Here is a 25,559-nt window from a genome sequence, read left to right as displayed (position 1 = left end):
GGATAATACATAAGCAAATGTCCTGACAATACTCCTACAAAATTTTGTTTATAAAACAGGCAGTGGATCAGATTCAGCAAGAAGATTGTCCAAATATCAACCAAGCACTTAATGAAATGTGACTTTCAAAAAAAATGTAATCTTCTACCACAATGAAAATGAATAGACTATAGCTAAATGTATTGACATAATCTGATTTTATTCATGTAAAATTTAAAACCAGTCAATATCAAACTTATTGCTTGCAAACATGTACACTATTGGTAACATTATTTTATTTTTTTAAAAAGCTAATGTTTAATCAAAGATTCGGGATAAGGTTACTTCTTATACAGAGAAGGATAAAATTAAAGAGGGTTATAACCCCCTAAAGTAAAGGTAAAATTTTCTGTAGCTATAGGCATTTGATTTATTATTAAATTGCATCATGCATTTTATAAATCTCTCATGTGTGATAATATAATGTAAATGAGATAATTTTACATAAATAATATGGGAAGAAAATGCATTTTAAAAATGTGACACTGTGACAGAATGACTTGCCCCAGTGAGGTCTGGCCTTTGCCCCCAGAGCTGCTCTAAATCCTTAAACAGCTTGCCTGATAAGACCATCTTTGTTATCTGGAGATACTAGGCCATCCTAGATAGTGAGGGCTGACACACAGCTGTGAGGTCACAATATCAGCTCTAACTCCCATGGGCTGGAAACTAAAGCCAGCTGTATGGAGGTTCAACCAGAACCAAGGCCCAGTGGTCACTGTGAATGCCAAGCCTCCTTGGTGGGCCATAGGCCATCAGCATCATCATACATCTGTGTAGGGAAAAGTTAGATCTGCTCACAAGTCAACTAGAAGGAAACTGGAAATGTCATGCTTAGAGTCCTCCTGGATTCAGCCTATGCACCATTCCCAACTGATTTGAATCTACCATAATGCAGAAACAAATCATAACCATAAGTGAAACAGCTTCACTTAGCACTGCAAGTCCTCTGAATTAACCATCAAGCCTGAGTGTGGTCTTGGAACCCCTAGCCTTGCAACTGGTACTAGAAGCCAGAGTGTCATTCATCGGAGACTCATCAACTTCTCATTTAAAAAACTACACAATTATGTATCTAAATAAAGAAGATAAATCTACATAAATAACATATAATAGTAACACCTGAAAACAGAAAAAATGTTAATAGAACTATTTAGTTTGTAGATAGAAATAACATTCTTTTACAAGGTGTGATCAACACATTAGGTAATGGGCCAGGGATGTAGCTCAGTGGCACCACGCCTGCTTGGCAAGAGCAAGCCCCTGAGTTCCATCCCCAGTACTGGGTGCCCCCGGCCTCGCACACATATTAGGCAGATTTTTTTTTTATTAGATGTTCTTTTATTTTTTTAATAAATCTTATTTCATTCCTTTCCTCCCTTAAGCCCTCTCCCCTCCCTACGTACAAAAGTTTTTTCCATTTTTTCCTTGTATTTTCACTTTTTTTCTTGTCCCTTCCCTCCTTTCTTTCTCCCTCCTCCCTTGTTCCCCTTCCTATTTGAACACTTTCTTCTCATTTCCCAACATCCATTATACATTTCAATCCTTATTTCCATTTTTGGTTTCTCACACCAGAGAAACAATACGGTATTTAGGAAGATTTTTAAAAATATTGAAGTAAAAGATACAATGCCATTAATTCCCCTCAAAATAGTTCCCCTTACTTTGAACACATTTTTATTGTTGTTCTTGCCACCTTCTGAAGCATGTCTCAAAGTCTCTTTCTGTGTGTCTTACATTGCTCTGCTGTGACTACCTGAATGTCTTCAATTAACTTCAAACTTTAACCTTTCATGGTTACTTCAACTTTGGTGGAGACCCAGAAGTTGCAAGGTGGCAGATTTGGTGAAAAACCAGGGCAAAGTGTGAGGGAATATTTTGTGGGAACTTAATAGGCAATGTGTTTTTTTACTGTAATACTTTTATAAATTTTTATTTAAACATTCTGCATATTTTTTATTACATCTAATATTTTCTTCTATATTTGTCATTTGTTTCTACTTTCAAACAGTCACCTATATTTAAATTAGCATACTCTATAAAAACACGCACTTACGTCAAACTGTGGTTTTAATAGTTTATGAATAAATTGTCTTTTGGAAAGCATTTACTGTACTAATCATAGGGGGAGAAAATTACAGAAGAGTTGAAAATGACCTATTGCCTAGGAGATAATTTGAAAGTTAAGTACAGACTTTTTAAAATACTTAATATAAGAGATACTCAGTTAAAGCCTCCAAAAAGCCTATAAAAATAAATATTTTTACCAACACACATCTTATCCTTCAAAATATGATTATACAGATTCCAGTATGAAGCTTTGGATTTGATAAGAATATAGAGCATCCAGATCTTGAAATCAGTCATGATTGTATTGTGTGTGGTAATTTATAAATGTTTAAAGTAAAACATTTACATTAATTTGTAGAGCCCAGGGCTTCTTCCTTTAGAGCTCTAATACCCATGCAAAAAGAAATGTGGAAATCCATAGGAATCCGAAAAGGTTCTGGGACTGCTCTTGATCCAGGGATTATCTTTGCCAAAACCTTTATGAACTCAAAATATAGAACCCCCTGCATAGTCTTCAAATAGGGAAACAAACGAGAGTTTTAGATTTTAAAATCTACAGAAATTCTCAAAATGCTACAGAATATTTAAGTTGAGAATTCAAAGAGATTATATAGTACAGACTTATTTTTCTCTTCAATAAGCTTTACAAGCGAATCTCTCCATTCTAGTGTATTTCGAGCTTTACTCGAAATTATCTCATTGAAAAACAGTTGTCACTAAACATGACTCTCCTCAGAATATAGTATCTCAAGACTCTAAATTTTACAGACAAAAACCAGCTGTGAATCCAACTATAACTACAGTAAATATTACAGGCTTCTGCAGCTTCAGAAAGCTTCAATCACAACACTTGCTACAACCTGAGAGGGTAAGACTAATTCTGAAATGGACAACATCATATGACAGATTATAAATTCTGGATCTTTTTATCTTATACATTAAAACATGCTTCTCAACTAAATAAATGGGATATGGATCCTCTAGCTAAAGCAAACAACATAAACAGGATTCTTTTCTATGATAATAATGTGATTTTGTAATATATAAATAGGAAAAGATATCCACTACACTTAATATTTCTACCTTATTCAAATCCCTTTAATACGAAAGCCACCATATTCTCAACCTAGAAGGTCAATGCTAATACTTATCTGATAGGTTTATCGTAAAACATAAATCAACATAGAACTAGCACATAAAGTTAATCAGAAATTATTAGCACATGCTATCAATTATGTAACACATCTTATTTAGCATATGCTCTACAACATATGAATAACCCCATCCACCAGTTATTATTCTTTTTGAGGTGGCTATTTAAGCAAAATTATCATGATTGACCAATTCAGAAAGTAATGTATTCAAAAAGATATTTCTTCAGCAACCATAAAAGGTTGGTTAGATTCAAGACTAGTAACTTGTGTGCAGTCATAGATATTTTTCTAAACAAAATCACCTCTTTTAGATCACCAAGTATAGAAATTTCTTACCTTGTCTAAGTTAATAATGCAGTGCTCTGAACTGAGACAATGTCTTTTGCAGGAGAGTAGGAGAGAACTCTCTGAACTAAATAATGTAACAACTACATTTCAGTGGATTAAATTATCACACACAGAAAAAATTGTATCTAATTCAGAGTACATGTCCATCACCCACCAGAAGGACAGAGCTGTGTTGATTATGATCATCGTATCAAGATGACAGACACCATTCTGACTGTGATCCTGGATGCCAACAGAGATTTCTGATGTTTTTACCCCTGCCCCATTAAGTTCTCCCAGGCAAAAGTGATGTCATCTTTGCATACAGTTTCCTTGGCCCAAGCACGTGGCATGGTGATACCTAACTCAAAAGAAGCACCCATGTGTGAATGATCATTCTGAGCTCAGAAAAGAAGAACTAAATATTGGCCAATAATATTAACACCTCCACACTGCCCCTGAGGGCCTTAGCAGGCCCACATTGTAGAAAGTGAAGATCCTCTGTCATAGTAAAGATAAAGCACAGTCATTTCCAAAACTTTTACAAAAAAGAATGTCAACTCTATCTTTTGCACATATTGTCTTTAATAAAACTTTTTGATCAGTAGCATGAATTTTTATTCTTTCACTGGAGAACAATTTTGTTCCAATCCTTGCTAAAAGCTCACTTGAGGCATGTTAATAATTGAGAGGCAGACTAAAAGCTATGTTAACTCTCTTCCTACCTCTACATTCTCCACATTATATCCCTCTTGCACTATCAGAAAGGAATGTGTGTATATGTCATATTATCTCAGCTCCATGCAGAACTATCTTTGATGCATTTAAGATGCAGTTAGAAATGACAGAGGAGCAAAATTATTTGCCTACTTCTCTCACAGTAATTCAGTCAGGAAGACAATTCAACACTATTCAGCTCCTGAAACAGTAATTAAATCTAAAATATTTCCAGTTAGTACTTTTGAGGAACAGCTTTGAAATGCTAAGATGGGATAATGGCATTTATTTTACTCATCATCTCTATTTCCATTAATATTCTAACTTCCTTTTTGTGAGATAAAATATCACAAATAATAGAGATTCAGAGGCATAAAAGGAGTAATACTTTTTTTTTTCAAAATATGATGTCATTACCTAAGTTCCTTGTCTTTATTTTTATGGTTAAAACTGATACTTTAAGATATAATTCTCATTTCAGTGATGGAAGGTAGAAATTCAAAATAAATCCTGTTCTTATTTTATAATATGCATTAATCTTTTGAAGAACTTAATCTTACAATTTGCATAAAGATGAATTTTATTTGAATTTATTATGCAAATAACAATAAAATTAAAATAACCATAAAATGAAAAACAAGTTATAAAATGAAATAATTTAAACCATCTACATGTGTTTTGATAATTTAATACCACTGAAATATGATACTTACAAAGGTTCTGGGCAATCTTAGAATCCAGAAACTTAAGTTCTTTAATTTTTTTCTTAATAACTTTCTTCTCTTCAAAATCTTCCTCATCTCTTCTCTCTGGAAAACCAAAGATAGATTGATGCTATGGACAATAAGGCATTTATGTGCAAAAGGACAAAAAGCGAACTTTCTATCACCAACGATGAAAAAAAAATCTAAGTCTTCTAAACCACACAGTTATAAAAACAGTAAAATGGATTCCAAGACTCAAACTGTATCAGATATTTGTAGCTCCTAAATTATAAAAAAAAAATAGTAAAAATGTGAACGTTTAACAGAAACCACAAAAATAAAACTAGTGTACACTATAGAAATGAATGTTATCAAGTATAGTATATGAATAGTTAGTTCACTTGAGGAATGTACAGGACACAATTATAACAATATACTTACACTTAGAATGGGTTAGTAAGTTAGCCCTGAGAGCACTACACAAACAAAGCTCTTTTATGTTTAATATACCATATTTATTTAAAAATATATCTCCTACAAAATTTGAAGAATTACAATTTTTTCAAATTGTTGAAAAATAGTCAAGTATTGATACTCAGCTCAATTTAACTCAGCAGGCTAAAAAAACAACAAATTTACTTAAACAACAACATACAAACTGTGTTTGCAGTAGAGTAGATGACAATCAAGCTTACAGCCACAACCAGTAAGGCGGTCCTGTCATCTTTCCTCTGTCTTGTGTTCTTGAACAACCCTTTTCAACATCAGTCATCTATAAAATTAGGATTTTTTATGACATCAAGCTGGGAGGGGGGAAATGTCTAGGTAGATATACACAAATGAATCACTAATGTTGAGGAAAAATAATCAGGAAAGCATACAGAATGGAAAACTCACTGCAAGATCTTTATATGCATAAGGTGATATAATTGCATTATTTTATATCAAAAAGAAGCATATTACAATTATAGGTTTTGGTGCATAATTTGAGTTAAGGGTCAAATTTTCAATTTCTAAAAATATTTATTAGCTAATTTTGTGTCATTTCATGTATAATCAATCATCATTCTCGCAGGTTTTAAATAACTTATATTAGCTCTCTGTTTTCTGAGCTTCTAATTCTATTGTGTGCTACTCTTATGCTACTTACCACTCTGGCTTAAGTACTATAGACTTACATGTTTTTGATAGGCTATTCAAATTATTTTTCATCCTTTTCAAGTTTCTATTGCTTTTCTCACTTATTTTCTCACATCAGTTATCGAGTAATTAAAAAGTTCCAAAATAAATTCCATTTGAATACTATTCAAATTGCAAGGAATTCATAAGTAAATCCTGGGAGACTGAACATCTTGACCATTTTCAAACGTCCTAATCATGTGGCATATATGTATAATCATTCAACTTAATAAAGCATTCTTCACATGCAACCTATATAGAGTCAGGTAACATAGGGATGTCTAAATTACACTCCTAGTTATTGTGTAAAATTTCCAGTAAATTTATATATAATTTATATAAATTGTAATTTATATAATCAGTTACTTTACTTTTTTATTCTTTCATTTTCATAGGATATTTAAGAAAAGTAAAAGTTACTGTATTAAACAATGTACAGAAAAAAATGCAGATATCCCTAGGCTCACAGAATTTAAGGTCCAATAGAGATTACTACAAAACAAATGGCAATTATAACACATAGGTAATGAGCTATGATCAAAAATACAGTGAATATTTAAATTTAAAAATAAGAAAAGTTTTGCCATTTATCTCCCTCAAAATGCTTGTCCTCACTTCAAACTTTCATTCTATCATTCTTTCCACTGGAAGTTCTCTTTAGTGGCACCATCATGGCTTCTTTGATGTCTTGACTTGATTTGAAACATTTACTTTTCATGGTTTGACTCTGGAGAAGATTCCAAAGAGCCAGATCTGGTGAATAAGGTAGATGAGGACACACTGCAATGTTTTTTTGAGCCTGCCTTTCCATTAAATGGCACTGGATAGCTGCGTTCACCATATTTTTTACCAAACCTTATAAAGACTTGCAAAAGAGGATTGCCAGAACTGCTTCAGAAAGTGGCAAGAATGATGAGATAAGCATATTCAAAGTGAGAGGAAGTATTTTCAAAGGAATTGATGGCAATAGGTCTTCTACTGTAATTTTTTTAAAAAATCAAACATTCATCATAAATTTTGTTCACCCTTTATATATTGGCCATGTCTTGGTAAGAACCACAAGAGAAGAAAAGCACTCTAATCTGTACTTCTCAGAGACAGTCCTTATGGAGTAAATCATCATCTAAACAAAAGCTTGAAAGTGAAAAGAAATTACCCAGGTGAGAATCAAGAGCAGCAGGAGAATATAGTGATAATGGAAGGACAATGTTTGAAGGTGTATAGGTGTGAGAATTTGGAGGACACAGAGCCATGTGGGATAGTAAGAACAAAGAATACGGAATAGAAATAAATAGCACCAGAAATAAATCAGGCACCTCACAATCCAGGACCCTTTAAATCAGAAGAAGGGGGAAAAAAAAGAAGGAAGTCTGAATTTCATTGTCACAGTACTGAGGAGACACCGAAGATTTTAACACTTTATGAGAGCTGATAAGAAAATTACATTTTAGAAAAAATTCAGGCTACTGAAGGTGACTGGAAAGGGTGGCAAAAATAAAGACAAAGGCAAGACAGAAGAAACTATATAATCCAAATGGGAGTAAATGGTACCCTCTCCAAGAGCAACAGGAACAGAGAGAACAGATGAGCTCCAAAAGCAGACTCTATCATGGAAACTGGACTAATTATTGGTCCAAACCATATCTGTCTTATGTGTTCCAGACCTGAATATCCAACTGCTTACATTTGATAAATCTACTTGGCTATCTAACAGATGCCTCCATTAGACTGACTGAAACCGAGCATTCAACATACACATACACACCTCCACATCTGCTCTTCTAACAGTTTTCCCCATCTCAGAAAAATAAGAATATTCTTTAATGCAATTGCTCAAGTCAAAAAGCTTGAAATTTTCTGTTTCCTTCAGTCACACATCCTCTCCACCTGGGTATTCACTAAAATAATGAAATCTCACCATCTTTGTGGTTACTATTACTCCTCATGTTGGGATCTTTTCTGCCAGATCCCAACTGCTTCCCAGCTAGTCTCCCCACTTCTGGGCATTGCTAACTTCTTCTCTTTACCACAATGCAGCAGAAGAATCTTGTTAAAACTTCCTGGCAATGTCTTCTCTTACTGCCTTATATAGAAAGCAGAGCCCTCATCCAGTGCTCCCTATTACCACTGCTCTGCTTCTGTCTTCATCTAAAGCATTTACTCTTTATGTATCATAAATAAGTTGTTGAGGTTTCCTTGGTACCGGGGATTGAACTCAGGACCTTGCACTTGCGAGGCAGGTGGTGGCACCACTGAGCTAAATCCCCGGCCCTCATGTATCATAAATATGATCTCATCTCTACTCTCACACTAGAAAATAAGACACTGAGAGAGACAGGGATTTAGCTCAGTGGCACCACCCCTGCCTGGCAAGAACAAGGAAGGAAGGAAGGAAGGAAGGAAGGAAGGAAGGAAGGAAGGAAGGAAGGAAGGAAGGAAGGAAGGAAGGAAGGAAGGAGAGAGAGAGAAAGAGAGAGAGAGAGAGAAAGAAAAGAAAAGAAAAGAAAAGAAAGGAATGAAGGGAGGGAGGGAGGGAGGGAGGAAGGAAGGAAGGAAGAGACTTAAGAGGCAGAAGCATTTTACCACTATCCCCTTTGTACCAAGAAGAAGGTCTAGAATGTACCAGGTGCTCACTGAATACAATCTGCATAGATGAACATATTGTCACATTTTCACATATACATTCGTATCTACAGAGGAGGAAACTCAGGCTCATGTAATCAGGTAGATGATGCTAGTGCTCTTCATTTAACTTAATGAGGAATAGGTTTGAACTAGTCCATTTTAAGTACATTTAGTTTAAGGGGCTTCTCTATATCCACATAGTAATGTACAAGAGAAAGCAGACAGATGTAGAGAAAAGGAATTTGAAATGAAAATATAGGTGTTAGTTCTAATAGTTGTTCCACTGACTTGTCATAGGTTTTCTAGGAACCAAGTGATAACATATTTATTTCCATCTTCTCAGTACTTAAACCTTTTGTCTTGTTGTGTTTTCCTGAATACCTAATAGGCCCTAAACTGAACACTTAGTTTCAGTTTCTTAAATAAATCTCATGATCGTGATCCTAATACCGCCGTCAACATCATCACTATCCCCACACCACCACCTCCACAAGAAAAACAATGCTTAGAGTAAGTAATTTTAAACCACAGATCTGATAGAAGAATGGCAATCAACAAATTTTGAGTCCAATATTCTTTTTCTCTAGTTAAAAAATCTTTAGGTGTCACAATAAAAAATAGTCTACAAGCAACCTTGACCATTTCAACTTCGAAACAGAGACTGGAGCAGTTTTTAAAAATTCTGTTATTTCTCAAAATGACAAGTTAGATTCTTTCTAAATTTACTATGTTAGCATATTCCCAATGCAATAAATTTCTCCCACCTTCTCTACTACTGTACAAAGATGTAATCTAAACAGTGAGAATGTGGACAAGGTGGTAGATAGAAACAGTTTTGTAAAAGCAAAACCACAGAAATTTTAAAAAAGGTTGAAATATGCTTACATTGATATGATACCAAACAATAAGCCTATTTATCTAAACAGGTTTATCTTAAAAAATCTTTTACATCGAGAAATGAAAAGTTTAAAAAAAGGAAGCCATATAATGAGCTGCTGCAAATCAGGAAAAATGCTTATGTAAGCTACTGATAAAGCAGCATCTAAAAATGCCAACTCCTGGGGTTTGTGTATGGTTCCCACGTTGGAAGTCTGGTGATGTTGAGAGGTGGTGGGACCATTAGGAGGTGGGCCTGGGAGGCATAGTAAAATGATTGGGGGTATTCCCCTAGAAGAAATTAGGGTAGTACTTACGAAGCACTGGGCAGTTCTTATGAGAGGATTATTGTAAAAGATTAAAACTGGCCCCTCCCAAAACTGATCTCTCTTTGGCTTCTTGTTTTGCCACGTGATATCCTCACACTCAATCTCTTCATGACGCTATGCACTATATGGCCTTTATTAGAGTTGGGCAGATGCTGCAAATATGCTCTTGAATCTGCAAAACTTTGAGCTAAAAAGACCTCTTTATAAATTATGAAGATTCCATTATTTTTCTATAGCAGTGGCAAGCATATTAATACAGCAACAATAAAAAGGATTATTAAAAGGGATAAGAATAAAGGACATTTAGTGGAACAAAAGTTTTTATAGAAAATATAATTCAGTTTTCCATGCTGGTGATATCTGTGGGAAATACTAACATTCTGAGACCCTGCAGGGATTGTGGGATTGAAATTTTGACACCAGGTTCTGCATCCCTGGCCCAACACATGTGAGGCACAGAACTTATAGCTTAGATTTTTCATCTATGAGACAAGAACACTACACTCTAAGAGAAGTTATGAGTGTAAAATGAGACGATAATTAACTTCACAATATCCTCCCTGCACAGTGATGGAGAAATCAGAAAGAGAATTAGGAGTGCATAAGCACAACTCTGCAATCAACAGTAAAGCAAACTTCAGACTCAATCCCATTCATTCACTGGTGGAGTTCCTCTTGTAAAGCCAGTACAAAATACACTTTCACTTCAGGACTAAATTTTCTCACGTGTAACATGAAACTCTGAATTATAAAGTCAAATTATTAGTGCCATCTATACTTGTGATGTAGCTATTTTGCCATTATAGGTTTGTGTTTAATCTTACTTCCTAGTGATGCTGTGTAAGGCTCCATTTTTCCAAGGGAAGATAAATACTGTTCAAAACTGGTTCCGATCACTAACACAGTACACGCTGCATTTTATAAGGGTTTTATGTCAGAATCAAGTCAAAGATGACAAAACTCTCTATGTTGCCAAGAGCCATGAACTGAAAAAGTCTTTTTTAATTACATTTTCACTTTATTCTTTTTACTGTTTTCAAAGTTTCAAAAATAGCAGCAAAATTACATAAAGAATCTCCTTTCAAAATCTTCTTTCATACTAAATTTTCCATTAAAAATTATAGTTTCATAGAACTTCTTATTCCAGTTCATCTTCTATTGTTTTAATCAGATTGATTTAAAATGTGATTTTTTTAAGGACTAAGATTCCATATAACCTTTATCATATATTATTCCATCATTAAAGAAAACCTCAAGTATTCAATTTTAAATGTGTAAGTAGCTCACGGAGGAACAAGGAGTAATAAAAAACAGTTTTCTCTTTCCATAATCAACCATTTTAAATCAGTAAATGCTACCAATGATTATTGAATAACTTTTGTTTGTGTCCCCTTAGTTAAATGCATCTTATATCAAAATATTTTGAAAATATAAAGCATTTTAAATTCTTCTGAAACTCATTTAATGCAAGTGCTATAAAATTTATGTGCTAATGTTTATAATAATAACCTTTTGTTAATAAGATTATTACATTAGCTTTGAGAGGATAAAAAGAAGTAGATGTGATTAAATAAGCAAGCAATAAGAGAACCCAATAAATTCATCTCAACTGCAGAAAAAGAAAAAATAATTTGTTTAGGACATGAAAATTGTGAGGTCCCAAGTCTTCAGATGCAATAAAAGATCAGGATGGAGAAATGAATTATCCGCATTCTTACTATTGTTTTTCTTGCTTGCTTTTTAGCAACTGAGATTTGATGAGACTAATAAAGAGGATCAAAAATGTATACATTTTAGAAGTAGAATACCCCTTGAATATACAATTCAACCTCCACTACAGATGACTGAATCTAAGGACAGAGAAAATAAGTTACTTGTCAAAGGTCAGAGAAAGATCTTGGCTGTGACCAGATCTTAGATTAGGCCACTGGCCACCTCACTTGGCCTCAAGTAGCCTCTGAGACAGGGAATCTGCATGAAGAAAGGAGTCATCAATCTACATACAGGGAAAGAAAACTCACGCTGTATGTATACACTGGATCCAACATTCTCTTGAGGTAAATACACAATGGGAGAGGGACTGTTTATGTGAGTGGTCAGGAGGGAAAGAAAAGAAGTTTGGCCTACTTAACACAAAGAGTAGATTCAAAGCTTTGGAAAAAACATAGTTCCAAAGGGAAAGTCAAGAATGTATCCATCACTACCTTTCAAATGGTGGCTAACGCTGGGTGAGGTTCACTTAATTCAGCTGTACAGTGTGAAAAGAATGATAGTTTTCAGGGCCAGAATCTGAGAACAGGCAAAGACATGGGAAAGAAAAGTAGATTTTGGAGAGTTAACACTATTGGTAGTTTTGATGGTATAATATGGTTTCAAAGATTTAGGTGGCTTGGAGGCACAAGGGAAAAAATGTAAAAAAACTGGAATAATTTATTTTTAAGTTGGCAATAAACCCTTGGCAAAATATCAAAGTAAATGCTTTGGTACTAAAAACTCTAATTGTATAAATTGTTTTAGTCATATCTGATCTGCCAAACCCAGTTTTAATATTTCCAGGCACAGAAATAAATGGCTATGTATCCAACTACATAGAAAATAATAAGGGGAGAAACAGATAAGACTGTTTCTCTATTCAAATATTAATATATGACTGCCATTACTAATCAGGGTATTTTACTAGCAAAATGAAGTCTGTTTGACAATCCAAGGCTAAGAATTATACGATATTTAAGAAGAGTGGCTGAAGCACTAAATAAAATTTTGTGGAACAGATTATTTCAACTATAGTAATCATCAAACGTGCAGGAGATAAATGCATATTTCTTTTTGTGTGACATTCTATTTTGGTAGCCAATGTCACAAAATAGTCTTGAAGGTTTTTATAACTCAACTTCTGTATGAATAGGGAGAAGGATTTCACTATTGAACAGCCCTTAATTAAGGTTATATCTAGAATTGTTTACATTATTACACGTACAGAACAATTATTAAGGTATTAGAAATATAACTTTAAATAGAGGCCTAAAATGACAATGATTTCAAGAAACGTGATCCACATAATATTTCCCTATCACTATTCCTATAAAAAATCACAAGGCAATCAAAATATTATATAAAAATTGCTTGATCCCCAAAGATGTTCTCACTCACAAAAATTAGCAATGTTGTTCATTTCAAAAGCATTAACACCACAAACTAAAAAGAATCAATTTCTTGGCATCCTCTTTTATATATATATACATATATATATGTATATATATATACACCCCAATCTAAGATGTAGAAAAAAACAATCCATGTCAAATAAAATATTATCACCTTTCAAATTTACACATTAAATAAATTTAAACTTAAGAACTGTGCACTAGGGGAAAAAAAACTCTGAGAAACTTAATCCTATTAATCATATAAACCTTTTGTTAAGTGCATTAGTAACAAATGAGATAAAATTTGATCAAATGAATCTAAAGTCTAAGGGGAAAAAACTAAAAGGTATTCACAATAGTTGAAAACTTGACCAGAAGAAAACTGAATCCAGTTCTCACATAATCTTTCTTAGCTTATCACAACTATAAAACAAACAAACAAAAAACCCCTATACTTTGTATTATATAGATTACACATTTCCAGACCATATGGAATTTTTCTAGAACTTGTTCCCTATAAATGTTGGCCACTTCCCTATCATGGGACAATGCATGAATACATCAAAAGTAATTTTTTCACTAAATGTTGTTTTTACCAGTTTGACCTTTTCCCATGCATACTTTGATATTAGAAAGTAGAAATATATCTCAGCTAACAAAAATGACAAAGGAGACTGGCAGTTAATGCATTACATGCTAATACCTACACAAGAGAATGTACTGATGAAGGAGAAAAAATCTATTATAAAAAAATAAGAACTCAATGTACATTCCTAATTTAAAGAAGGATTACATACAAATAGAGATACAGGTAATTCAAGATATTTAGCGTGCTACAGAACCAAAAGACTTAGTCAAATTATCACTATGTGTATTCACAGTACTAAACAATTTGAGACTAGAAAAGTAACAATATTAAATAGTGAACAGGCAGCCCTTAGTATATTATAGTGTGGGGAAACATAACATGTAGCATCATTAAAGTGGCCAAGTATTATCTCAAAATTGATAGAAGAAATGTGATCACATATAAAAAATTACTACTTCAAAATACCCACAGAATTCCAGATGATAAAATGGGCTTAAGACATTTTATAATAAACTTACTCTTCGATGACAGCATGCTTGTATTTTGGGGGGATAAAGGAGGGTCTTTTATTTGTGCAAAAACCCAATCATAGTGTATAATGCAACATGAATGTCACATTAACATTTAATTTCATATTAGAGAAAATGAAGTTCTGAAACCTTGCTGAGACTTAAGAACCACAGACTGGTCTCCATCTGTAGTCTCTGAAATATATGTGTGCGTGGAAGGTGGGAACTTTGATTTGTTCTATTTCATGCAACTTTGTTACCCAGACTTTCTGGTAAATAGCTATCCTGTGCCTCTTATTTTATGTTCATTTCTCTGATAGCTCAGTTGGGAATTCAAGTCATTTCTCCAATTTCTCAATTATTTAACTTTTATTGCTGTGCATTCTGTGATGGTTCCAGGTAGTGTTTTGGGTCACTCTGGTTATTAGCTAGATTGCCATTTGGAACTCTACTATTTGTCGGATCTGCTTTCTAGATTTACCTATTCTGTACTAATTTCTGTCCCCACAGTCACCTGAACTTGAAACCTTAAAAAAGACTAGGGACTTTTGATATTTGTATATCTGTGTTACCTTTTTTCTAGGTAGATCTTGTACTATGCAGATCTTACAAAGCTATATAAAACAGCTGGCTCGCCCACAGACCTTGCTTCCACTGCACTTTCTAGCTTCAATCCAAGTGTCCCAACATGTCTCCCCACTAGAAGAAAGAGGCTATATAGGAAGACTAACAGAGTTTGTGTCACAGTGTGAGGAAAAAATGATGCGTTAAGTACCGTAATGATATTTAGATGGCAAAGAGAAAATGGAGTGTAGTGCTTAATAGGTTCACAGAGTGTAAGCTGGAAAAACAAAAAAGTTCTAGAGAGGGATGGTGGTGATAGTTGCAAAACAAAGTGAATGTACTTAATGCCACAGAACACCAGTACAATTAAAAACAGTTAAAATGGTAACATTTTCATGTTATGTATATATAACCATAATTTTTAAAAATTATCTTTGTAAAGAGGATTGGTTTCAAAACACTTCATCTGAAAATGTACATAGGCATGAGTCAACATTTTGCTTTTTACAAAGACACAAAAATCTAAATGACCATAAAAATTCACAAACCATAACAAAATGGTCTTTCCCAAGAGCTGTTAAAGACAGAGACACTGGTCATTCAATACATAATACACCTCTCACACACACACTGCTTTGCCAGATTATTATGGCACAGAGAATGCCACTACAGAAGCTTCCTCTCCTACCCCTCACCTTGCATTAGTCTTCCAAATTGTACAAAGAATTTAACTCTTGGACAATTCAGTATTTCAAGTACATGAACACATTTCCATTTTCTTGAATGCCAGCTCTCAGATTTCTGAGAAAATGGCAGCCCATCAATTATTCCGCCATGTCTTTTCTTCCAGTGAAAGACAAATCTTATGTTCTCATTCCACTTCCCTTACTCTCCCCTCCCCTACTTTAAAAGATCAAACACAAGAATGAGATCTCTCATCTTTTATCTCCTACTTTTCTAAAGAGTCTGTGGGTTCCTTCATTCTAAAGAAAACCTGATACTGTCCTACACCAAAACTGATCCTCTTCAGCTCCATATGGACAGCTGGCACATAAAAGTAAAATTAAATTCTGGAAAGAATCTAAGTTAGCCTTTGGCTTCAACCTCAAACCATTTACCTAAGAGAATAAAGGCTTGAGTGATCAATCTGGCATATTCAGACAAAAACCAATTTAATAGTAAAATGGTCCTTGAAATTCCTTTCTTTATGGATTCATATTTTCCCACAGGGAAAATAGAGAGCTAAACCAAGAGAGAGTTCAGAAATCCCTGGATGATCTATAATTGCAAAGCCCTCTAAAAACTCCCAAAATAAACAACACTGCATCTCCTTCCTAGTGTTTATATTTATAGATAAAGGCCTTATATAAAGTCACAATTTCCCATAGTCTTCTAGCCTGCCTCTGCAAAACTATCTAACTTTAGCATACTGACCAAATCTGCTCTTTAAAGATAAAAGTACAGTACTTAATAGAACCATTCTGTGAAAGGGGAAGGGAGGGAACCTTTCATTAATGGGAATGAGGTGGTTTAATCTTATTAGAAATTCTCACTTTAAATTCAATTACTATGTAATTATTTTGGTCCACCTGACACTTGGGCAGAGGAGCATTAAAACATCTTTGTGGAGAAGAATATTTGCAGGAACTAAAATATCCCTAACTGTAAACTCCCCAATCCAACTAATTAAAAATTATCTCAGGTTTAAATGTTTGATGAAAATGGCAGAGGGTAAAAGTTAATGTTCACAACATATACACCAATAAGCCTAATGCAGAGCAAAAAAAAAGTAATGTTAAGGAGACCAATACTGTTGACATCTAGGAATATCTATTAATTGTGACTCACTGGCACATGTTAAGAATTTCTAATCTTTAAAATCTTTTAACAAATCACACTGATAAGACTAAAATTATTTTACTTCATGTTGGAGATACCAAATCTATTATTACATATGACTGCATTTCTAAAAGTATCAGATCTTTTCTCCCCAATTAAAATGAACAGTGGAAAAATCATCTAATAAAAAGAATACCTCATTCTACAATAAGAAAATTCAAGCACAGAGGTGCAAGAAGTCCAGCAAATAAACATGAGGCTTTGGACTCTCATTCTTGTGCTTACTCCATCTGAAAAATTCTGCACCTGTCTAGGCCATCAGTACACACTGCAAATGTGGTGACACAAAGGAAAGGAGTTAAAGGCAGAATGATTAAAATTCATTCTACCCTTAAAGTGGAATCTGATAATAATTGGAGATTATAACTGGAGAGATTTTTTTTTTCTTTTCTGAAATTTTCCCCATAGCTTTGTCATTTGGGGATGAAGGGCATTTATTTCTTCTGGGGAGGAGAAACATATCTTAGAATAAGAGATCACTCCTCAGCACTATGTGGAAAAGTAAGTTTATCTTATGATCTACAGTGAACCAGCAGTATTAAAAGCTATGTGGTTCAACTGTAAGAGCTGTATACTTACAGAGAAAAAAAAACTTCAATGCACTCACAAAATTTTCCTTTAACTATACAAAACTGAGAACAAGGTTCTACTATAAAGAGTGGATCGTTGCTGAATATGAAGAAAGGACAGTTTCAGACACAGACAAGACACAAAAGCCCTTCCTGAGCCAAGAGAAAGCTTATAGAGGATCTAAGAGAGGAGACCAGAATTTGGATGCAACTCCACAATTTGTGCTTCCTTTCTCTGCCCACAAGATAGACATGAGCTCAGGCAGAGGCATCTGTCTCATTAGCAACATCCTGCAACCTCTGAAGAAGAGAGATGCAAAGCACAGACACAGCTAGTGCACCTGGGAGAGTATCTTGCTAAGTAGTAATGGGAGGGAGTGTATACAAGTGCTCAAAAGATAAGTGGACATGATTTCAGAAACATGTACTACATCACATTAGATTTTTCAAATTGTTGAGAAATTCCCAGGGGAGATAAATTCTCCTGCAACTCCACTAGGGGAAAAAAGTCTGAACTAGCAGCAAATATATATTTCAAATCTGAAGGAATAAGGCAGTGAAATGGACTACAAAGAAAAACTTATTTCTTCCAAATATGTACATGCAAATGCTCAAGGGGAATGTAACACACAAGACATAGATTTCCACTGACCTATGTAATGCTTTAGCCCAAATTATCAAGTTGAAAATCTCTGTCGCATACTGAGCCTTCCTTACTAGTTATTGGAGTACTCATAATGCTTTCTCAGCTTTTCACAAGCTGCTATTTCTAAGCCTGAGGAAGATATATGCAACTTTTTCACTTCATCAATTACTTCCATCCTCACACTTGAGCAAACATTCTTCTGGATAACTATTACACAGATATCCTTCATTACAAATGGGTGTCCGTTTTGATCACAGGCACCATTTGGAATAATTAACTATCAAATATATTGCTCTTGGAATGGGGTGTACTGAATTAATGGAATCCTGTGTATATAACATACTACTTGATAAAAATTTCTTTCATTTTGGAGAGCTAAGGTCATTTCTATGCTGCAACTGTTTAAAAATAAAACAAATGTCTCACATGTCTTGTTACAATTTTTCAGATTTATTTATACTGACTGAGGCAAAGTTACCTTATAACTTTTTGCTTACACATAAAATAAAGATTATCACTCTAGCTAATTGCTTGATTATCCTGGATGTTTTTCTAGGAAAACTGAATTTTAAAAATTCATTATAAAATAATTCAAATTGCATAGAAGGGCATTAAAAAAATAAAAGTCTTCCTGACATTACTACAAATACTCCCCAAAGGAAACTGTTAGTAACAATCATTATTATTAACAAAAGCTACCATGGTGGCATTGTAAAAGGCTCACATATGTGTGCATGAAAGTGTATAGAACAACAAAAGGATGTATAAACATGTACAAAAATAGTTTTTTCTAATAATCAAAAGAACTCATACCATATGTATTATTTTTTTTATTCTGTTTTACAAAGCAAGATTGACCACATTCTTTTTAAATACCTCGTAGTATGTCATCCGGTAACATAATTTGCCTGTAACACCATAATTTTCCTTACTAGTGAATAATTATTTCTAAAGCTTTGCTATTAAAACGATGCTTACAGTGAACATTCTTAGATTTTCCCACACTATAGGCATTTGCTGAGTTTACTTTTCATTGAATGTAATAATCTCTAATGATTCTCTAATGAGAAAAGAAATATGATCAGTTCATCACTATTGCACAGTTCTGCTAAGCCTGAATCTTACGGGCTTTTGTTGTGTGTTAAGTTTTATTTGTTAGTTTACATCTTAATCTTAATGAAGATCAGCAGTTCTAAAGAATTCTGGAAAGTCAACTAGAAAGAGCTCATATTTTATAGATATGCTAACTGAGAGCTGAATACCACATCTCTGACATCACAATCACTTTCTTGATTTTTGACCACTCTTCATTCTAGGCCATCTCTCCACTCTCACATTCAGTTTCCCAGATGAGAACACCGGGCCAAGAAACCCTTTCTAGTTAGAACAAGGACAGCAACTGGAATGACCAGACTCCTCAATATAAAGCTCCCCTGAGGGCTCCCTTGTCACTATAAAGATCATCTCAAGCTGACTCATTCATTTATTCCTAAATTCATTCATTCACTCTGTCATGAATGAGTTAAGCTCTCCATATATGGATATAAGAAAGTAAAACACATCATTTGTTCTTTTAAAAACTTCAATTGAAAATGGAATAATAAGGAATGTGAGGTTAAATTTTACAATAATACTATCATTTATATAAAGGGAAAAGTATCATAGAGGTCAAGCATCTTTTGATATTTATCCTATCAGAAGTCTAGTGAAAGAGTGTATGAAAAGGTTAGTAAATTTTTCAAAGGCCTTATTTTGACTCAATTCTTTGAGGCCAATCAAGGTAAAAGATCAATGAAGCACTCTAGTTCAAAGAGGCAAAAAATAACGTCTCACTAGATGAATCAGAAAAGTCTTCATGGAGTAAGTAGAGTTACATTTGGGCCTAGAAAGATTAATACAAAACAGGATCAAATCCTAAACTATTATAATTACATTCCTTTCTTTCTCCTCCATGAAAAGTCACTTTCTAAAGATAATACATATATATTTGCATACATTTATAAATACAAAAAAGATACATTTCTGGAAAAGTCTTATATAGAGTAGAAAAAAAAAGATTTAGTAAAAAATAAATGAATCTAAAAGGCAAGATACTCTGGCATTTCCAGTATATTTGATGCAAAGCAACTGAAGAACAGAAAGGCTTACTTCAAAAATTACATCACACATGAACCCCTACTGCTTCTCTAGGATAAAAGACAAACCAATCCTCACTGGGAAGCAGAGCCATAATGATGCAATTTAAAGACAAAAACTGACAGATTTACGGCCACCCGTGTGGGTGTGCAGTGGGAGTTTTGACAGTTTGTTTAAATATATGTATTTATTAATGCATAATTGAATAAAAAAACCTGTATTTAATACTAACTTGTTTCAAATGTGTTAAGGAGAACCTGTTTCTAGTCCTCGAGACTTTCTTTTGAAGAGGAAGGAGACAGAGACTTTGAAGACAACTTGTTCAGGCTCAGAACAGGCAAGTAACTCACTAACTTCACCACTGCACCTTGTTCCCCAGCCACGATGTCCTCATCATGTACATTCCTATGCCCTGAGCTTGGTAGTACAACAGATCTTCTGCCTCTACCAGCCCCACTGCTGGATTGCCCTTCTGAAAACGTACTTATCCATACCTCAGAACTTCTCAAAGGTTTCTCTGAAATACTTCCAAACAATTCAAGCCTCAAATCTCATCTCCTGACATTGTCTCCCTGATCTAATATGCTCCAACCATACAGAACTTCTAATGGATCCTAAATCCTCTCTAACCTGAGGATCTGTAAAAGACAGTTTTTCCTACACCTGGAGCTTTTGTCTCTTAAATCCTTGGCTGGAAAATTCCTATTTCTTTGGGTCTTAACTTAAACATAGTGTCACAGGCCTTCCATGACCACCATCTCCAAACTAGTATGTGTCACCAGATCTTGTTCATTACTTTCATAGCATATCCAAAAAACTATGGTATTTTTCCTTGTCTACCTATTTAAGTCTCTTCTCCATTAGATTATACAACACATGAAGCCAAGATACATTTGTCTGACTTGGCACTGTGTCCCAGTAGACAGAACAGTCCCTTTCATATGAGACAGATGCAATACTACTCTGGTTTAGCTGAAGAGCTGGTCAGTTGATTGGTGGGCAGGCTGAATTGGCTCATTATTCAAAACCAGAGCCCTGCTTGCTGATGGCAGATAACTGCAATCCTAGGGATAGTGCTAAGAAGTAGCTTGCCTTGAAAGAATATGATTTGTACATCCAATTTCAGTTGCTGACAGAAAAAAGCTACACTAGCACTAAGATTTCACTTCTTAATACAATAGGGATTACAGAGCTCTGAGGAAAAATAGTGCTTAAGAACAAAGCTGCTGGGCTACGAGATAAGAAAGCCTTTTTCTACAGAGGAATATGGATGTGAGAACCAGTGTTGAGAGGTGCAGGTAAGGCTGGGAACCTAGCTCCAGGTAAAGCGCTTGCCTAGTATATACAGCCATGGGGTTTGATCCACAGCATGACAAAGAAAAGAAAAACTACACTTGAATATTTCCCATCATGTTTCCTTCAGAACTCAAGGATAAGTGATTAGCATTTACTGCAATAATTATGAATTTGATCAGGCAATATTAACAATCTATAAATTTAAGCTTTAAAGGCAAGCTTCACATGAAAAATACATTTATGTTAAAAATAAATAACATTGGCTCCTACATTAAGTAGGCAGTGAGTTATAGGGAGCTGTCTCCATACAGCACATAAAATAAATAAGAAAATATTTTTCAATAATCAACAAATAACCCTAATATGTCAGATAATATTTCTATTTTAAGTCTCTTTATGTATGTATAGCTCTCAAATTTTATATCCACTAAATGATAAAATGGTAGCATCAGATCCTACCAACTTCACAATCCTATGACTACTTAATAAACATTTCTACTTTTTATACTTCTGCTACAAAAATGTAAAGCACTGTGATCTTTATGTGCTATCCATTTGGTTAAAATAAGGTACTTCAAAACAAATATTTGTACAGTACTTTAAAATTTGCAAAGCACAAATCCCATTTCATATACCATATTCACAATTATTAGAAATGGAGAAAATGAGAAAGAAGCTTCATCAAAAACATTGAATAGTTTCCTGGATTGCCACTTCTTAAAAAAAAGTATTCAAAGTTCATTCTCAATAGAGCACATAAGAAATATTATGTTTTCAACAATTAACTAAAAAAATCAACAACAAATACTGAAAAAGCACTTGGGTTATCATTTAAAATGCATGCAAACACACAAAGAGAAAAACATACTGTTACTGACTACTGGTCTGTGCTTATCTATTTGAATAACTACAGTGTACATTATTTTTATTTCAGTGTATGTAGTTAATATAGCAGTTATTCTTAAAAGATAAGTACATAACAGATGTCTTAATGGTATCTTTCCTTGTGTGTTTTCAACTATACACACAACCAGGCACAACTTTAAAATAATATGTGACAGAAAAATGAGAGAATCTGAAAATCTACTGCAAGAAAAAAAATTCAAATTGTAAAATAAAACCCATGCTGAAATGTTGAGTTGTACCAAGGGGTCAACAACAGTGTGTCTATTATTCAGCTAAAACCCAGAATTTGCCTTTCGATACCATTTTAATGTTCAACCAAGATCTGTCAATCAACACCATTTGTTTGTAATCCCTCATCAAAACCCATTGCTTCAGTCTGAACAGTCCCAGGAAAGAATGCAAAGAGTCTATCTGCAACCACTTAACCTTCATCAACCAACATTCATGCATGCTCATTAACATTTTTTTCATCCCACTTTCAAGCATGACACAGCTCATACCGGAATAATAACTCACTGATAATTGTTGAAGACAACAGCTGGACAGGCAGGGTGCAGAGGTGAACACTCTCATAGATTATGGGGTACAGTAATGCATTACAATTAGTATAAAGAATCATATGCTCGTGTTTAATAGTTTTCAAAAGAAGTTAAGGAAATATCATTAGCACAAATAGCAACCTTCTCTAACTTTAACTCTGTGTGGCCCATTTCCTGATTTTTTTAACACAGTGCCTGATTTTCTTAACACATTACTATTCTGAAAAAAACCAATAATTACCATGAGCCCTGTTTACTATACTGTTTCATGAATAGTATACTTGATGCACTACAGATATAATTCAACTTGCAAGGTAATTTTGGATTACCAAGAGAGAGCTGAGTTTCAGATCTTTTTAATGAAAATTGTTTTGTACTGTTTCTTAAAATTATTTTTAAAAGAATATGCTTTAAAACATCAATTCAGAAAAATAAATTAATATCACAGGAAAAATCAAAAATGGTATACATTAAAAAATCTTATACATAAGGGAACTTTGAATATTCAGTTCAATGTCCTATGCATAGCAGCTGTGACACGATTCTACTTCACTGCCAAAATGCAATACAAATATAATGAAATTGAAATGATAATGATAATACTACTTTCTATTTATGAAGTAATGTGAATAATGTATCATGCTAGATACTCTTAATAATCCTTTTTTAACAAGCTATGAACCCTCTTTTTCAGATGGGAAAATTGAAGCCACACTCAGAGAGATTAAAAATTCATCCTCAAATCAAAAAAATCATGGAGACAATTTTTTCAACTAAGTAGTCCAATTCCAAAGCTGTGGGCTTCCACCTCTAGTATTCTACATTAAATTGCTATTAATAGTCCTTTTATTTCATTCCAAAAGTCTTTGAGTACAATTCTTTGACTCTGTAGAATAAGACTTATTCCTGCAAAGTCTTCCTAAGATTCAGCACTTACAATTCCACATTTTCCCACTTTTCTCAGGTCCAAGAAATATGCTCTTAATGCTAATAAAATCTCTAGTCCCTGCACTTCTACCTAGCTTCCCTTTGACAGCCCTCTGTTTTTGCATCTTTCCTCCACTCAGATTTTCTGATGAGAATTCTTAGTAGAACTCTTCCTATACCCTTTGGCTTGCTAAGAAGGAAGGAAGGAAGGGAGGGAGGGAGGGGAGGGGAGGGAGGGAAAGGGAAAGGGGAAAGGGGAAGGGGAAGGGGAAGGGGAAGGGGAAGGGGAAGGGAATGGAATGGAAGGGAGGAGAGAGAGAGAGAGAGAGAGAGAGAAGAGTTAACCAATTTAAGTATCTAATTGGCTTTTATTAGCAATCCATGAATCATGGTAATCTTATCTACAAATTTAGAAAAGGTGCTCCAAAGAGCTGACCATAGGAGTTGACTTTATAGGTAGAAAAGGAAATTTTTTTAAAAGGGCAGAAATAAGGAACGAAACAGGAGTTTCTTACGTCAGTTAAGGTAAATTGGGCCCCTTCTCACTGGCTATTACCAATCTCCTAGCTTTTGGAAAACTGGCCCACTTTAAAGTTTAATTTGTTGATGTAACACGTAGCAGGAATTACTCCATTCTGATCTGGTCTGTTGAGACCTAATGCAGAAGCTTGCTGCAGAACAATGGTCATCCAGAAATTGTGCCTAACAATATTTACTTGCAAACATCTACAAATTGGATCCCCAAATAAAACAGTCTATTTCTATAGTGCTACTTTTAACTAGTGATCATTTTTGAAGGAGGTGACATAATGCACAGTGGGATGCATTAGAGATGATTAATATAATTTTAAATAAAACCTCAGTAATATAACCTAGGGGCAAGAAAACCACAGCCCATAAGCCAAGTCAGGTATGCTACCCATTTTTATAAATACAGTATTACAGGAATGCAGCCAAGATCACTGGTTTACACATTGCCTGGGACTGCTTCCACCCAACAAAGGTAAAGTTGAGTAATAGAGACCATATGGGCCTCAAAAACTAAATATTTACTATTTGGGTTTATATAGCAAAACATTGATAACCTCTGTTATAGTCTAGAGTGGAGATCCATTATAGTACATCAAGTCAACTAGATAAAAATAAAATCCACTTATCTCTAGCCCAAAATCTACAGACAAAAGTCTTCTTAACTCTATAAAGTTACATCATCATATTCTATTTCCTTTCTAAAATCGACCAGCTGACTGACTAGACCTGGTTGATTACACTTCTATAAATATCTCTTATATCTAATACACTCCCACGCCAGTACCCTAGATCTAGGACCTTATCGCCAATCTCCTGGGTAATTAAATTAGTCTTTTAACTAGTAGTCCAGCCTCTAGACTTCACCTTCCACAACACAAAGCTGTCTGATACTGATATAAAGTCCTTCGTGGTATGAACACAGGTCTTTCCAGGTTCAAATTCCATGGACACTGCCCCACTTTCCTCTGCAATCCCATAGACACTAAAGTATGTTCCACTGCTATTCTCTAGTTCCCAAGCCTACACACTTTCCCAAGCACCCCAACAGCACCCAAGTGTTAGTCCCTCTGTTCACAGTCAAATTGCTCCCAGTTTGTCATTCGCTGATCATACAACCTGCTCATTAAGCATCATTAAACATCACACTCCTCTGAGTGAAGAGAATACAGTAAAGAGAAGACAAATATGGTCCCTGCCCATGGAAATAATACATCCTAATAGAAAAGGAATACATTAGTAAACACACATCAGAACTTTATTGCAATCACAAGTCAATGTTATA

The 25,559-nt window shown here is 34.4% G+C and overlaps 1 protein-coding gene across 6 annotated transcripts in view; it reads right to left on the bottom strand.

Moving 5' to 3' along the window:
- Diaph3 (diaphanous related formin 3) overlaps positions 1 to 25,559 on the bottom strand; it is a 501,638-nt gene that overhangs the window by 258,219 nt on the left and 217,860 nt on the right. For all 6 annotated transcript variants that reach the window (XM_087197467.1, XM_087197470.1, XM_087197468.1 and 3 more), the window contains one exon: positions 5,021 to 5,116. In XM_087197467.1, coding sequence (XP_087053593.1) covers positions 5,021 to 5,116 — 96 coding nt within the window. The remainder of the gene's footprint in view (positions 1 to 5,020; positions 5,117 to 25,559) is intronic.

The sequence above is a fragment of the Heterocephalus glaber genome, unplaced genomic scaffold, assembly GCF_053883595.1.
Source record: "Heterocephalus glaber isolate CG9 unplaced genomic scaffold, H.glaber_assembly_v1.0 deba00001666, whole genome shotgun sequence".
In the NCBI taxonomy this organism is placed as follows: domain Eukaryota; kingdom Metazoa; phylum Chordata; class Mammalia; order Rodentia; family Bathyergidae; genus Heterocephalus; species Heterocephalus glaber.
This window is presented reverse-complemented; position numbering and strand designations above follow the sequence as displayed.